Below are 16,666 nucleotides of genomic sequence, written 5' to 3'. Positions count from 1 at the left end.
GATGTATTTTAATGTGTGATATGATGAGGCTGTTGACGAACTGTGATTGTTTTTTAAATTAATGAAATTTTTTTTTAACTATGTTATTTTAGAAAAACTGATGACGGTGGAAAAATACACCGAAACGTATTTTAATTGATAAATAGAGACAATAAATGACTGCAACCCAGGAATTAATTTTGATCATTGATAATGCCAGCAAAATGTGTAACAAAAAAATAAAGAATTAACTTTTGAGCCTTAAAACCCAGATACAATCAACTTACTGTTCCAAAAACTTCCGAAACCTCCAAAAATTGAGATCAACGAAAATGTGAAAGACAAAGTAAAACCCTTAGAATATAATAAAATAAACTTGGAAAACATTCATGGGGATCCAAGTAATGCCAAAAAATGTGTAACTCATGAGTTAAAAGAATTTGATGTAATCAATACAAGTTTGGGTATTTATTGCACTTGTAATATAGTGCTTATTTAAAAAAAAAACAGAAAAACATTATAAAGATGGAACCCTTCGAAAATTTAAGACCTCAATTTTCTCGGACTTAATGAGGGAGGAATTATATGATCACTTATGAAGACCAATGTATATTTTAGAGCATAACTGTCGATGCAGTATTTTATAAACAGCGCCTTCGACACCAACAAATCAGTCTTAACTGAGGTCTTAACCCAAATATCCCTTGCATTCTATTGATAGCACGCCTTTTTTTAAATATTTGGATGCGCTTCATGTGGTAAATTCATAGCAACTTGCTGATAACTTTTTCTGGCAAAAATATTTGTTTGGCCCAAACTAACACAGCATCAAGTTAAACACCTTGATAGACATTCGTGTGTTTTTTTGCACGTCGCAATGCCTCAAGAACAGGTGGGTTATGCCAATTATAAATTCGAGAGTGTTTATCGAGTATTTTTGCTGTTGTAAAATCTTTTGGTTCGTAAAATAAAAGTTTTTTTAAAAACAATTGTTTTCCATAATCAAATCCTAGAGCTACGGTACGTTTTTTTTTCAAATATTGCCTACATATATTTAATGAATAACTGATGCACTTTACGCCTTTTTGAAACATATAGTGTTTCTCAGTAAAATTCAGTTAAACATTCAATGTAGGTACTTCCTACGTATTGAATCCTGATCAAAATGTTACATTAAAATCCAAATCATTTAAAAGGTCATTTGCTCTGCAAATGCTATTAAAAGCAGCCATTTAATATGCTATAGGCTTAAATGCAAATAAAAGTTATAAAATGGAATAATGCAAGTTAATTGAAACACGCCCTGGAAAGTATTGTCGCACAAGTTAATGCACCTTTGAGTCCAGGCTTTAGACTATCAGAATTTACCCTATGATGTACAGAATGGCTCATCATATTGAAATTTTCATCTCGCAATAAAACCAATGAATAATTCGATTTTTTTTTGCTTTTTTGTAACTGTTTTTTTTCTCACTTTGTATTCCATATTTTTGTTTTTGGATTGTAGACCATTCGTAATCCTTAATTTGGCGGAAAAAGAAACAAACTGACTTTTGAGTTCTTTGAAGAATTTGGGGTTTTGGTCATTTCGGGTGAATGTTACGATATATTTTAATTAAACTTTATGTGGATTTGTTCCTAAGTAAGACTCATTTTATGATAAAACCATCGCGTTCTTTCGCTTTGAGAAAGTGGTAAATGCTCGAGTATAAAATAACTCCCAGAACTTGGTTCTGAGGTCCATTAATTTTGTTGAAGATTTCATCCGCTTTCGAGATTTTCCGTCCAGCTTACATCATGCAATAGACAACTTCAACACTTATTATTTTTATTTTTTTTACAAATTTTTATTATAAACTAGCTAGCAGTTTCTCGCATAAACTAATTAACTTTTTTTACTTACTATCTGTATACTTTCTCCTTAATTTTTTAAAATTATTCTATTAGAGAAGTTTTTCCAAGTTTTCATACAAGCATTTTGGTACGCATTGTTCATCACTTCTTTTCATTATTCTTAATCGTTTCCGCTTTTATTCATTTAAAACCTTCATTTTCTTAGATGCAACATGGATGTTGATTTGGAATCTGGAAATTAAAAAATATATATTCTTCAAAAAAATTCCAAAAAATGTTTACTACCACATTTAGATTTCCTGTAAACTGTGTTCCATCAATACATGAAAGTTGGTCGGCTCATGCAGCAAGGCGCAAAACCTAATATTATTCTCTATTGTCGTAGGAAGCAGAATGCCAAAAATCAGCAATGGATATCAAGTATTCAACAGACACAAAAATTGAAGATAACTCAAGAATGTACAAACTCCAAAAAGCCAATTTTGACCAAGAAATCAACACGGCAGTAAGTACACTAACTGCGCCATAATACCTACAGTAAATCATTCTTATAATGTTTTAATGTTTCAGAAAGCACAAGCTCAGCTGGCCTACGAGCTGCAAGCCGCCAAGATTCGACAAAAAATCCGAAACGAAGAAATCCAAATCGAAGTTGTAGAACGAAAAAAACAAATTGAAATCGAAACACAGGAGGTACAAAGAAAAGAAAGGGAATTGAATGCCACTGTTAAATTGCCCGCAGAAGCCGAGAGCTACAAGATGCAAATGTTGGCTGAAGGAAAGGGGTAAGAGTTGAGGCGCTACTTGGTATTTTCGTTAGTTCAATGAAATCATATTTTCAGTACTCAAACAGTCCAAAAAGCTCAAGCTGACAGCGAGAAAGTTAAGATGATTGGTACAGCCCAAGCTTCAGCAATTGCAAGCATTGGCAAAGCTGATGCGGAAAGAATGCGAATGAAGGCTGCTGTTTATAAACAGTATGGGGATGCCGCCATAATGAGTATGGTATTGGATGCCTTACCTAAGGTAAAATCCCTATCTTTAAATTTTCAGTTATATAAAACCGTGTATTCTTTAACGTGTTGGAAATCAATTCTAAAAAAATTTGAACTTTTGATGACAAGTTTTAAATTCTTGCAATTGAATTTCTTTAGTTTAAAAATATATTCCAGTTTTCAGTCCATTTATGTGTTTTAAATAATTGCAATTTTGTAAAATTTAATTTGGTGACATAGTAAAAGAAAAATTGAATTGAAATTGAAATTAATCATTGGTTGCAGATTGCTGCCGAAGTAGCGGCCCCATTAGCAAAAACCGAAGAAATAGTCCTCATTGGAGGACAAGACAATACGACTGGTGAAATCGCCCGATTGGTAAGCCAAATACCTCCAACTGTTAATGCCCTCACCGGTATCGACTTATCGAAAGTATTAGGCAAAATACCTGGAGCAACTCAAAACACCGTTGCCCCAGTAAAATGAGATTGTATGTAAGTTTGGAATAATACTAGGAATGTTTGTGTGTGTGTATACGAGTCTGTTTAACACAATTGCAAATATTCGTAGTATGAACGGTGTTGCGTTATGGTTGTTTCATCCATTAAAACATGTTAGATGCAAATGATTTTCTTCAAACAAGAAAGGTAAACTTTTAGATTATTTTTTTTCTAACGTGGATTCTTAATACGTGAAACAACCACAGCCGGTAATGTACAATGATTTCAGTGATTACCACGATGTGACTTCAAAACCAGTGAAAACCTGGAATATTTTTGTTAAAATGTCCGGAACTGTTTTCAAACTCCGCTTAGTAGCTTTGTGCAGTCGCCATATAATTTAATGCAATGCATCACAAATGAATTTTATAAAATAACATCAGCACGAAGTAACGTAAAAATCTATACAGTATCTGCATTTAAACACCAAAAACGCCTGAAAACACTGCAGATCTTTGTTGATTCTCGAATGGTGTTCATTGTAAAATTGATTTTAAACTTATTTAGAGTTTCTGCCTAGATGTGTATCTATTCTAGCAGCTTAAAAAGTAGCAATTTATATTTTTCTACTCCCTAAATCCCAGTTATTTTTCTCGAATGTGTAATTCAGTTACACTATTAGCATTTGTGTGTTACCTCCTTACTTGCGTGTATTAAATAAGGAATGAGAAGTTATGATGCATTCCAACATGATATTAATTAAAATAGTATCATAGATATCTTTTTGTGTATGTTTATCTTAAATTGTATTTGTATTTGAATACTGTGGATATTATTTCTATGAAGTCAAAGTGGATTAGAGTAGTGAATCTTTATTATTGTTGTTTCAAAGGACGGTTTACGTAATCATAATAGCGTCAACAGTTACAAAATATAAAATCGACCAATCTTTCAAAGCCTTCGTTCCAATTGTCTGTCGTTAATACTCATACCATTTCCTAGTTTAGTTTGTCAAAATCAACATTTTGTTCTCAGTAGAATATGTATATTTTGTTGAAAAATAGATTGATGCAATGACGAAAACTTGCACTTAACGTTTTTCGATGGTAGCTACCTATTTAATTTCGGAAAAAAGCTAATTATAAAACGTCTTTATCACCGTATCGAAAGTGCGTAAAATATATGTTCAATTTTAAATTGATAGAATCAACTGAACCTCGCACGCCTGCAAATATAAGGAAACGTCAAGATTAGATAATGACGATGCGCTCTTTATTGGTATAAATTTAACGCTTAAAAACGGGAGAAAGCATGTTTCAAAAAGTTTCAACAAATCTTTCAGAATTTTATTATTAATATATATCATACATTCAAACACTTACACAGTGTGTGTAACGTGAGCCTCGTGACGTCGTTCTGAAATTTTTAGAGCTGTTCATTAAATATATATTAAATAGTTACAATAGAAGAGACGAACTGTTCCATCAATATACATATGATTCCACTAATACAATGTCTTTTAATCAAAATGGAGCCTAGTTTGAAGATTTATGGACTCAGGCAATTGCGAAAATTGCTTATAAAACACATAAATTATTGATAAATTGTAAAATTTTACTATTGTTAACCTGGATACTATTTATTAACATTTTTGACCAAAAGATATTTAAAATATTAAGAGGACAATGACTAGTAAATAGTGTATCTGGTTTTCATTAATATGTTTACATCTTCGTATTTTGTAAGCAGTTTTCTTAGATGTCGGTCGCAATAATTCTTTCTACCAACTAACCTCATTTTAATTGATTTATTAAAAATGTAAAGCTGTCATGTGTTATAAGCAACATTGTATCAGTGCAGTTCACATGATAATTTAATAGTGCTCTCTTGCCATTCAGTTTGATACCAATAACTGCTTCTAATATATTCTCCTTCACTGTCAAGTTGTTTAAAAATATTAATTTAAAATTAACAGACATAAATATATTAAATAGGTCATTAATACGATTCGGACAATTATTATAATTTAAATGCATAGGAGCGGTCGTTAGAAAATGATTTCATTTCATTGATGCACACAAAAACTGGGACCAAAACAAACAAAACAATATATTCGTTTTAAAATATATGGTGTGCGATACAACAAAGCTTGTCTATGTATATTTCGTCACTCTATAACGAGGAAAGCTGTTAATCACAAAATGCGATTTGTTACCTGAGGGGGAGTCGAGGTCGAAAAGAAAATTCTCTGATGGATCAGGGGTGTGATCTGGTAGAATATCCAAATTAAAACAAAAACTTTACATATATTTATTGCAGCTATATTAATGTGTCAAGCGGAATAGAGGAGAGTGGTTATATTTTCTCCTTTTGCAAGTAAGTCTCTTCTCACTCCCGACTCTCCCTACCGCACAACGTCACTAGTACACTGCTTCACCCACTCATTTTTTTTTCGATAATGGCGGATGCTGGGCGAACGTCAGTCTTACTTATTCGCGCGTTTCGGATAACTTTTCCTCACGAGGTTTTGCGCCGCCAAATATTGCTGCATTCCTCGTTGACTCTGCAAGACTGTTTACAGGGTCCTTCACTGTCCGAGGTAGCAACTTCAGCCGTTGTCTACCGCTTGTATCTATAAAGCAAAAATAAAGATCATTAATAACAGGCAACAGTTAACTAATTTTTTTAGTTTACTCAAGGTAAGCTCCTTTGATTATTTCCTTTTCTTTTTACTCCTTAGCTCTTAACTATTTTCAAAAACCAACTACACCGAATAAAACATTTGCCTTGGGGGCAATTGATTATTGGCTCCATCAGAAATAKAAATKTTCGTTTTTATGTAATCACARGAAATAAGCCCAATTTATCTGTTTCAAATAATTTTGGCGGTCCAATTTTAATATGTTCTCTGTCTGTTCACAGTTTTGTCGCGATTACGTTTTGCTTGATAAACAAGTGTATAAAATTCTATGAAACGCACTATTTTAAACTTATAGGGTGCTACCTTATAAGAATATTAGTTCTCTTCACGTGATCTTTACGCGAAGAGAAATAATATCCGGTTACTTAGCTGAATAACATTTTCAGATTGTGAACCCTGTATATCACATGTTTTAATAACATTTTGCGATCATCCCTAAAATAATGTTTTGTKTTCACCTGRGTGGCAAAGTGCGACAAGGAAAACTATTTTCAAAGCCTTTTTATTCGGTATTCYGCCTAAAAATGTGATRTCTTGAAAACCTCACTTATCTTGAGTTATGGAATTGATAACGAGTGCTCTTAAWAGAATGAATTCTGTATAAAAAAAACTTAATCAAGAAATGATCATCACCACCTACGATAAGASAATMCTAGGCACATAAAGCAAGAGAAAATTCTAATTAAAAATGGAATTAATTTTAAACGAACTTTCGRCAGTTCGATCTGCTACAATTTTCAAAATAYGTAAAAAAGAGTATATAAATAGTCAAATACAGGATTGTATCTGTAGAATATTTCGTTTCTTGCAAATTGCCCAAGTTTTTTTGACTTGGAGTAAAATCTCATTGTTAGAAGATAAAGATAATTAAAATTAATTAAAACATTTTTATACAATAATTCTTTATTTGGGTGTAGGTTTTCCGGACTATGTATGGAAAGATGTACTTAAAGAGAGAGAGAGATAGTGAGCATGAATAAGTTATAGTAAATATGAATGTGATACAATTAATGAATTATGTCGACTTATTAAAATTTATGCAGTTTGTTTAATTTTACGTTCATTTGTCGAAGTTGATTTCATTGGATTGTTTGTAACAAATATTAACCGCATGTTAAGAAATATGTGATCTATGAAGTCATGTTTTTTATATGATTGATCGTCATTAATGTGTTCATATAACAGTGAATGCTTGATGGTCGGTCTTGAGGTTTATTGTTGTCCTGTTATTTATTATTTGATACGGAAAATGTGAAGACCATTAAATAAAAGAATTGAAGAACATCGCACATATATTAAAAGAAAGCAGAATTTTAAAGGTCACGTAATTGTTAACATGTGATTGATAATTGTCACAAAATTTAATAGCAACGTCTGCAGATGCATAAACAACAAGCAAAGAATGAACAAAAAAGACAAATCAACGAAAGTTTATTTTATTGAGCTAAAATTTGGGTCTTATGTTCGTTTTAGTTAAGTTATAAATGGCAGCACAATCTAAAAGCTGAAATAGACCAAATAAACTTTAATGAATGTAACATAATATAATTATTAAGCAGCTCAATTAAATATCTGATTAACTTATTAATGATATTTACGTCAGTCAAAAATCTTTGACAATTTGCAAAACGCGAAATATCTACAAAAGAATATTTTACAGATTTGTAGCCTACAATCTTTACGTGAAAATTTACTAATACTCTGTTAAGTATTCTTTAAAACTAATTTTGAGATTTGCGATTGAATTGTAAGTACTTATCTAAACCATTTTCAGTTATAATGAGAATTTCCTCTTACAGCAAAAGCGGTAGCAGTCGTTTTTTTATTATTTAGATTAAACATATAGAATTTGTACTATACAGTGAAATATCCAACTAAAAGGTTTTAAAAATAGTAATCCGCTTCAATCATACAACTTATCTAAAAAAAGTGATGGTTTCCTTAATTTTTCCCAATTAATTTCGTAAGCCACGTTTATGATTTCCTTACAGTATTACATATAATTATCGACTAGTGTCTACTTTATGATATTAACTACTTTATTTTAAATGCTTAATGTAATTTGGATGCTGAATAAAATTGTGTTTTTCGTCGTTTGTTCTTGTTTTTTTTAAATTAGTGTATGTATCTGGTTTTATCATAGACAGAGAATGAACACGTATTTCACATGCGATCATTGCCGCAACTAACTTTCAAAAAATGTTAATAATCGGAATGCAAGAAGGTTTTGTGTTGAGTCGAACAGCTAGAAAAATCTTCTTGACTTTTCGCAAGCACGAGTGGTTTGCACCTTTAAAGGTGTTTATCTCGAAATCTACGAAAATTTTTTCGAGCGAATCGCTTCTAAAGATACAAGTGAGCAACATTATTTTCCCTAACTCGAAAGGCACAAAAACTCAGTTTCAATTGAACAATTGATATTATTAATGATAATAGAAAATATCTCGGCAGCCTTCCTGAAAAATTCACAGATTTGCGGTCGATGACTTATTAGACGTTTACGAAGATCGCGATGTCCGAGCTTTCTGCAAATGTTTACAACGTAATCGGCTCTGCTCTACAGATATAAAATATTTAACAAATGTGACGTTGCCGCTTTATATATACGACAGGCTGTATGTGTATTATTGCATATGTCGATTGAGCTGAAGATCTGATTAATTATGTTTGACCCTTTGTGTCTAAAGCGGTTTTCAAAATAACAAGTAATATAAATTTTTTATCATAACATAGCCCCAATAAATCAGTTTTTCAGACTCAAATACATAAATTTCTTCTTCATTATACAGGGTGTCTTGAAATTAGTGTTTATGTTTATTGGAGTTCCGTTGAAAAAATGTAAATGAAGACGTAGTTATCTTAGCCGAAACATCACTAATTTCCAAACCCCTCTTGATTGAGAGATTGAGACTATGTTATGTTAAGAACATGAAATTAGTTTTTACTTCCAAAACAGCGTAGATACGTCTACGAATCATACATATAAAATTATATAATATATAAACAGCAACGTCACACAACTGAAAGGATCAAATTTTCATTCTCCGTTAACGTGTATGTAATTCGCCATTGGCCGTAATTTACACTGTGTATTAAAATATATCTAACCACAAAATATTAGACAATTTTGTGTTATCTTTGTCCGAAAATCCTTACTTTGTAATCGTACGCAAAATGCGAGATTGGTAGACAGAAACAATATGTATTTACGTAATGTTAATGAGAAAAACGCCATTGCAGGTTTCCTCAATTTATGATCTAGTTTTTGGCGATTAGCTCGGTCATTTCTAAAAATACTTTTTTTACTATGTTCTCTATATTTGCCGAATACTCCCAAAGAAATGACGCTAATTTTGCAAAAACTTCTTTAAAAGACGTGCAGTTGCATTATTAGAACACAGGCCATATCAAGTTCCGAAAGAAATCAACTAACGAGAAGCAGTATCTTTGGAAGGACACAACGATTCAAGATGAATAGGTAAGTCTTCCAATATATGACAGAATACGTTATGCGCTAATTATTCCCATACATTTCCGAAGTTTTCCCAGTACTTTGGTATTGCATCTTACTTTACGCGAGCAAACAAAATCTTGTTCAATAATTTTTCGGTAACAACAAAATTAATCCTAAAACGCCTAAAGATTCGATTGTGATTAATAATACCGGCCGTTAGAGATCCAAAATAAATAGATCCGTTTTCAGCAAACCGCCTATCGTATCTTAAACTATTTTGCAAACTTACCTGGTGCTGCTGCAGGTACATCATCGTTAAATCGTCTTTCATTTCCCGCTCCAGGAGGCCCTCTTCTAGGGGCCGCTTGAGCGCCACCAAAGTTATTGGGACCTCCCGTTCTTGGAACGCCGCCCCTTTGCCCGCCACCCCATGAATCTTCGCCGGCAAAGTTTCCATAGTTTCCTCTGTGAGCGCCACGTTGTCCATCCTGCCGATAAACAACAGGTCGAACTTTATGTATTACTTTATGGTCTGTATCGGAATCATTCGTAAATCACTGATTTAATGCAAATAAACGATGTATGCAAGCCAACATTTCCATTTCGATCCTTTAAATTAATTAGTGAAACCAACCTGAAAACCTCCTGGACCTCCTCGTGATGGTCCTCCACCTCCTCTTCTGTCCATGTCCGAGTCATTGTAGCCGCCATGCTGAGGTCGATCGCCACCTCGAAAACCTCCGCTTCTAATGCGGTTTCCACCACCTCGACCACCTCTGTCAAATCCTCCGCCTCGGTCATTTCTCTTACCTGCAATAAAAAAGAAATATAAGCACTTATACGGAAACGAACACGAATAATAAACATTTTTTTAGAGCGGCCTTAATTAATCCATTGATATCTTAAAAACGAGTTTTATAAAAGAATGGACGAATTAGATTTGACATTCTAGCATCTACATGCTGTCTATGCCTTCACTTGATGTATTCCTTCCTGATCTATACAGCAAATATGAACGCTAAATATTTATGCTAACCTTCTGCTACGTCGACTTTAATAATGTTTCCTTCTACTTCGATTTCTCCATTCATATTAACAGCAGATTCCAAATCCTGAAGAGTGTCGAATTCAACATAGCAAAAACCTTTAAACCTGTCGGTTTCCTTGTCCATAACCAAGCGCGTGTTCTTGATATGCAAATCATTGAAAATGCGATTGACATCGCCCTGCACTATTCCTGTAGGTAAGTTGCCTACATAAGCGGTGAATGGTGGTTCAGTTGGCAATGGTCTTCTGCCTCCTCGGCGACCGCCGCCTCCATAATCCCTGAAAAAGAATAATACACGTAAGTACATGAAGTTACAAAGTTTATTTGAATATTGACTATTATGTTAACGATTTTGCAGCAATTGACTTATATATGTAAGAGATGTTCATGACGACCAGTTTTTAATGCGGATTCACAAATTTTTGTTCGGTAGCATCCGATTTGGTGCCAAATTGTAGGTCAAACGGCAAAATCACGTGAAGGCTGGATAAGTTATGTTTTCCTATGCTTCAAACTGCTCAACAGCAATATCATAATTTCGATCCAACATGACGAAATGTAAGGTCCATGAGAATACATTTTTTATAAGGCAGTTTATTGATGATAGAAACATATAAATGCGTGCAATAGATGCGATCAAAATATCAAAATAGTTAATATTTCAAGATTTGTATGTGTGGTGGGTGTAAGTAACAAATCTTATGGCGAGCGAGCCGCGAAACAGTTACAAAACACGGATTTTTTCTAATAAATTACCGTTCCAAACATCGATCGTGAATCTACTTGTCAAACTTTAACTTCAATAAACTAAGTGATTGTCTTACGAATAAAACGTGAAAAACTGTAGTGCAGTGCTTGAAGATAAGGAAACCAAAAATTTCATACGCAGATAAGCACATATGATGTAACCTGCAATTAAATCCCAATAAAATTGTCCTATTATGTTTAATGGCTTTTATTTTCCCCTTGTATTTAATCGATTTCTCAGTTAAGTTTCTTCTAGCTATCCTCGTACATTTTGTCGCAAATTGGGGCTGGCAATAGGCAGAAATGATGGTCTTTAAATCAGCTTTGAAACAATGGCTTATTAACAAGTAACTTTATTATGACGGATTCCAACATGATATTATCCAATACGACTATAGAAAATAAACCTAGCAATCAAATATCTTCTCTTAATTCTTAGACTAAATTAACTTTGCAAGAAGGAACATTTAATTATTTGAAAATACATTAAATGTTCAATCAATACAACAAAATGTTTCATTTGATGATCACCTGTTTTGGGTTTGAAAATAGATCTTGTATGAGAATCACTTAAAACAAATTAGTAACACATTGTTCCAAATCCATTATTTCCCCATTGAAGATTTAATTAATAAGATATGATAATTTACAAAGTCGGCGAAAATGTTAAGCTACTGTTCCTATAATTTAATTCCAAGCCTAAGATGAAACCAAGAAAAAGCGATCTTCTACTCATACACCTGGCACACATGCTTAAAATTTCCTTATGGGGAAATATGACGCGTTTCTGGTTTCGATGAAAATAATTCAAATTAGATGATAATACCTTTAAGTCATTGCCTTCAATTACAAAGATGCCTGCCTTTTATCTGTGTTGATATATACTTTAAAATAGATATCGATACGTTTAAAACCCCATTAAAATATTAGGTCTTTCTGACAATTACCAAAGGTCAATTTTGCTAAGGGCCGTTTTCGGAATTTTAGCATTGCACATCCAAGTTTTCTTATGGTTATTGGATATGCCCATATTTGAAATTCCTTTAATACTATTTACGTTTTCTGATCATTAGCATACCACCGATTGTAGTTCAATAAGTTCTAATTTAATGGAAAATAAATAAAACGCAAGAAGCAAAGTGAGCCATAAAAACACTATTAATAGTTGGGACACAGCCAGTAAATTTGTGTCGAAATAATACTTAGTCACTTTTTTCTTCGACAGTTTCTCTACGATTTAGTCAAGGTAGAAGAGCAGTTGATGCAAATATCTTCGAAGCAAGTGGCACATGAAAAACGAAACCAGTACGTTGGATTAAAAATATGAAGAAACTGTTCACAAGGAATCACCGAGAATAAAACTAATAAATTATTGTATGCAGTTATTTCAGGAACACTCCGAGTCATCGAAAGCTTTCAGCCAACAAAATCATCAGGATTCTCATAATGATCGATTTCATAAATAAAATGAGATTTTTTACAAAAAATAATTCGCTTAGAAACCAACCACTCAACTAATATACACTTATGCCATTACATATTGTATGTATGCTTGTGTATTTACTCAAATACACATAATAATAACAGGATTGTAACTGAAATTGTTCATTTTTTAGTTGATTGTAGATGTTAAGAATGTTACGCTTCACTGGAGCCAAATAGACTTGAAATATTTGTTCAGTAAAGAAACAACTTTCCTCTTAGATGGTTGCTATAATTAGAATCGAATTATATAGATCAAAATTTTCTTTACAAATGAACACGGAACATATGAGAAGGGCAAGTTTTTATGGAGCATAGTTTAGGAAATAAATGTAAAAGGAAACCAGATCAAAATATGTAGAAATCCGGGCGATTGAGTAAAGTACTTTAAAATCTTGTTTCGCTTCGTTTTTAAGGGACGCCAAAAGTGAGTTGCATGTTCGGAAATTTACTAGAACAGTGAACGCTCTTGTATCATAAATATATATCATATGTAAATATCATTGACTTTTAAATCAGATATTCTGAAACGTCAAAAAATATAAATAAACTAAAATATGTATATTTTTTCCCTTACAATGAAATCAGTAGCGACTAAAGTGGTCAATCTCGAGCTATTTGGCAGTGACGTCATATTGAAATTTAGTCATATCCGAGATTGACTCGAAATATTTTCTTTCTACTATGTGGTTGCCAGCTTGAGCGTTTCTTCACAGTTATTTGAAAATATGTATTTTTATTGAATCAGATATTATTGTTAGAGCACGGTTTTATAGCAACTTTTTGAAAATTCTCTTTATTTTTCACTGTTGATAAATTAAACATTCGTCCTTAATATTGCTTGATGTAAGTGTACATTTTAATTTTGTTTGTTAATTTTGTTTTTCTCTATAAAATACCAATTCACTTTTTACAAGAGCAGCAGACAAAAAGGCATTTAAATGATTTAAAGTTGCAACGTGAGGTTAAACTTGCATAATGTAAACAATTAAATGGGAAAATAAATCACTTTCTTCAGTTTTGCTATTAATTTGCCTCATTTGAACAGTGAATTGGCGCTAACTGTAAGCGACAAAGTGTGTTATTTTCGTCGTGATAAACTGCAGTCAAATTATAAAGGAAATAGAAAACAACAAGACTCACAAGACCTAAGCGTTGGTAGTAAAATTATGAGCAGAATGAACATTTGTTCGCCCTCACCATTTTATTGCTTATGCATTGATAGCAAATAACAGATACAAGAACATAGAAAATGCATTTTTTAAATGGAAATGATAAATTGGAAAAATTGGCAAAACTGCCAGCACTCGCCAATAAATTAAATCTTCAATAATATTAATATTCCTCCGAACTTCCGCGAATTGTAACATTTTAATGAAAGACATACGTTAAATTACAGCAAATTTCCATCTCGCTCGGTGGACAAGAGAAAAAGAACGATAATTATTGCATCACTACCAAAACGCTTCACACCTACTGGAGTTGCTCAAATACACACAATTCAAAATACAAAAAAAAACTTTGATAGATTAGCAAGGGATGAAAATTATAAAGTGACAGTGACTGAAAATGTTAAATTTTAAGTCGATCACAAGTGTTAAGTTAAGAATGCTTAACGAGAACAAGAAAAAACACAATTTTTCTATAATCAACCTTACAATAACAGAAATTTTAAAGCGAACGCTTGATAAATGTGCTAGATAAATTTAAAAACCTATAAGGGATTCGATAACTATCCATGCGTTTCATTATACGTTGAGATATTTTTAAGTTCTGTTAATTTTAGTGTTATCTGTTTTTTATTTTCGCTAACTCTTTAATAAGTAAATAATTATTCAAGATCTACTCATTTATTTATCAGTGTGCTAAGTATATACATAGTATACTAGTAGAATGTATATACTATGGTATGTACTTACTACTCTCAGTCAGTAGCAATAGAGATTTAGGTCAAAATACCTTATATGGCCCATCATAGGGGCAGTTACCTTAATGCGTTTTAATAATAGTAATAAAAATACAATTGCCACAACAGTTACAGAAACAAACTTAAGTTAAATTAAACTAAGTGTTTTGTTAAAATTTCTGGGTTTACGAAGTTCATTATAGAAAGTTTGGAAAGCCCTGTTGTACATACTGAGTTTTTATCACAGAGTTCACCAATTTGTCTTATCGGTTATAGTTATATTAGAGGAAGATTTTACGAAATGGATGTTGGCTGATTCAACGTATCATTCAGTGTTCGATCAGAGTTCTAGAGTAGAATATTTATTACCTGACCCGTTAACAAAGTTAAATAATGGTTACAGGAGAATAACTGTTGGCGTGACGTTTCGACCGACCATGGCTAATGGGTAGCCCAGACACATTAAATGCCTGAAAACTGAAATTAAGTTACCAACAAGTATAATTTTATTTCTTTTCGATCAGAATAGGACAGTTAATAATATTTTCCTACATTAATTCCAGATATAAATCTTGCTTTATATTAAGCAAGTAGTTTACTTTTGCAGCATCAATTAAGAATACCAAACGCCGCTTTGAACATATTGAGTGTTTCTTATGCAATGGGATAAAATATACCTAGTATTCCACCAAAGCTCATGTCATTCATTTAGGCAATGATAATCGGACATTTTTCTATCAGTCAAAAAATTAAAAATGTACAAATCTACAATTATGCATGTACAAGCCCTTGCCACAACATGTTTACAGCCATCCAAAAAACCGTCCCTCGGCGTAGGTACTTGGGCAAAGGCTAAGCGTAAGCTGGAATTTACACATTTACGTAGACTATGCATTAATTATATAATAATAATGCGATCCAACGAGAAACAAAACCAAACTCCCGGAGATCTTCAAGGACTATTTTTTTACATAGAAAAATGCTTGGAAAAAATAAGCATGTGCCCTATAGAAGCTTTGAGTTAATGAGTTTGTAACATAAAACCTGGTGATGAGAGCTAGATTTCAATATTATACAGCATGTGGCTTACCCACGACCTAATTAATGCATTCTGCAGCCACTGCGACGGTTAATTGTTATTAAAAATAAAGAAAATTACCTATTGTCGTCGAACGAACTTCTACCGGCCATGTTTTACACGGGACTTGCGTGTGCGCAAATGGATGTCAAGCGGCGGTGCAAAAATGGCCAACAAATCATTTCATTTTGGATGATGCGGTTCTTTCACTGAATAATTTAGATCACTTGTTCAATATTAACTTAGCAAAATTTGCTCAGAGGATGATCTTATTCAGATTTAATCAAAAAGCGTTAACACCATAAGTTGTCAAGCTGGAAACTTCGATGACAAAAAGGAAGTGAACTAGTCGGAACCAGGGATATCTCTTCCTTGTTTATGATCTACAGTTTTCCATGGTCGCCATATGCAAGGTTGCCGCCTGTTAATTTAGTTCCAATACTTGGCCGAATAATCTAAGCAACTAAGAGCATTCAATTAAAAAATGATTAAGCTTTCCGTTTGTTCACCCGATATTTAACTGGGTTAAAATATTGCTGCGCCGTGAGTGACTATTTAAAATTTAAGCTTTAGAAGAATGAAGCCGAAAATTTTCAATTCGTTATTAATCGCCCAATCTGACAATGCGCCTTCACTATGGCATTTATTGGTAACCCTGTTCTAGGAACATTTATGTTTCTTAAATATTGTGTCTACTGCGCTAGCAGCAATATGCGCCCACACATATTTGTTCGTTGGAACTTGATTAATGCACTTGAAAATGGGCGAAGTATTTTTCGAATTTCACTATTTGTGTTTAGCATTTTTGACAAATAACGTAATACCTTTTGTTGATTTTGGGGAAACCATGGAAATATTTTATATCAGAATTTTAACACGCCCTTTCATCATTTAAAAAACTTCACCTAAAGTTGGAAATACCCAGCGTAAATACAGAATGGTTTGGTGAACTGGTGGAATTTTAAATTTAAATTTATTTTAT

General features: G+C 32.7%; 2 protein-coding genes across 2 annotated transcripts in view; one reads left to right on the top strand and one right to left on the bottom strand.

Moving 5' to 3' along the window:
* LOC109544227 (flotillin-2) overlaps positions 1–4,224 on the top strand; it is a gene marked incomplete at its 5' end in the record, with an annotated part of 16,470 nt that extends 12,246 nt beyond the window's left edge. Inside the window, 4 exons of the mRNA XM_019914296.2 lie at positions 2,219–2,338; positions 2,404–2,618; positions 2,676–2,859; positions 3,114–4,224. Of these exons, the coding sequence (XP_019769855.2) occupies positions 2,219–2,338; positions 2,404–2,618; positions 2,676–2,859; positions 3,114–3,314 (720 nt within the window). The remainder of the gene's footprint in view (positions 1–2,218; positions 2,339–2,403; positions 2,619–2,675; positions 2,860–3,113) is intronic.
* A 1,340-nt stretch (positions 4,225–5,564) lies between these two features.
* Positions 5,565–16,082, bottom strand: LOC109544229 (eukaryotic translation initiation factor 4H). The gene is made up of 5 exons (XM_019914306.2): positions 15,766–16,082; positions 10,460–10,749; positions 10,058–10,233; positions 9,713–9,911; positions 5,565–5,900 (listed from the first exon to the last, which is right to left on the bottom strand). Exons 1-5 carry the CDS (start codon positions 15,795–15,797, stop codon positions 5,758–5,760), a joined length of 840 nt encoding a protein of 279 aa, XP_019769865.1. The 5' UTR covers positions 15,798–16,082; the 3' UTR covers positions 5,565–5,757.
* Positions 16,083–16,666: the final 584 nt, after the last annotated feature.

Source organism: Dendroctonus ponderosae, unplaced genomic scaffold, assembly GCF_020466585.1.
Source record: "Dendroctonus ponderosae isolate FM_Combo_2020 unplaced genomic scaffold, Dpon_F_20191213v2 Dpon_F_20191213_4, whole genome shotgun sequence".
NCBI classification, from domain to species: domain Eukaryota; kingdom Metazoa; phylum Arthropoda; class Insecta; order Coleoptera; family Curculionidae; genus Dendroctonus; species Dendroctonus ponderosae.
Note: the sequence above shows the minus strand (reverse complement) of the source record. Positions and strands in the feature narration are given on the sequence as shown.

Coding starts and splice junctions, on each gene's coding strand:
- LOC109544229 (XM_019914306.2), bottom strand. CDS start 15,797: ATGGCCGGTAGAAGTTCGTTCGACGACAATAG. Junction 10,750..15,765: donor AGTTCGTTCGACGACAATAG/GTAATTTTCTTT, acceptor ATTCTTTTTCAG/GGATTATGGAGGCGGCGGTC. Junction 10,234..10,459: donor TAAAGTCGACGTAGCAGAAG/GTTAGCATAAAT, acceptor TTTTTATTGCAG/GTAAGAGAAATGACCGAGGC.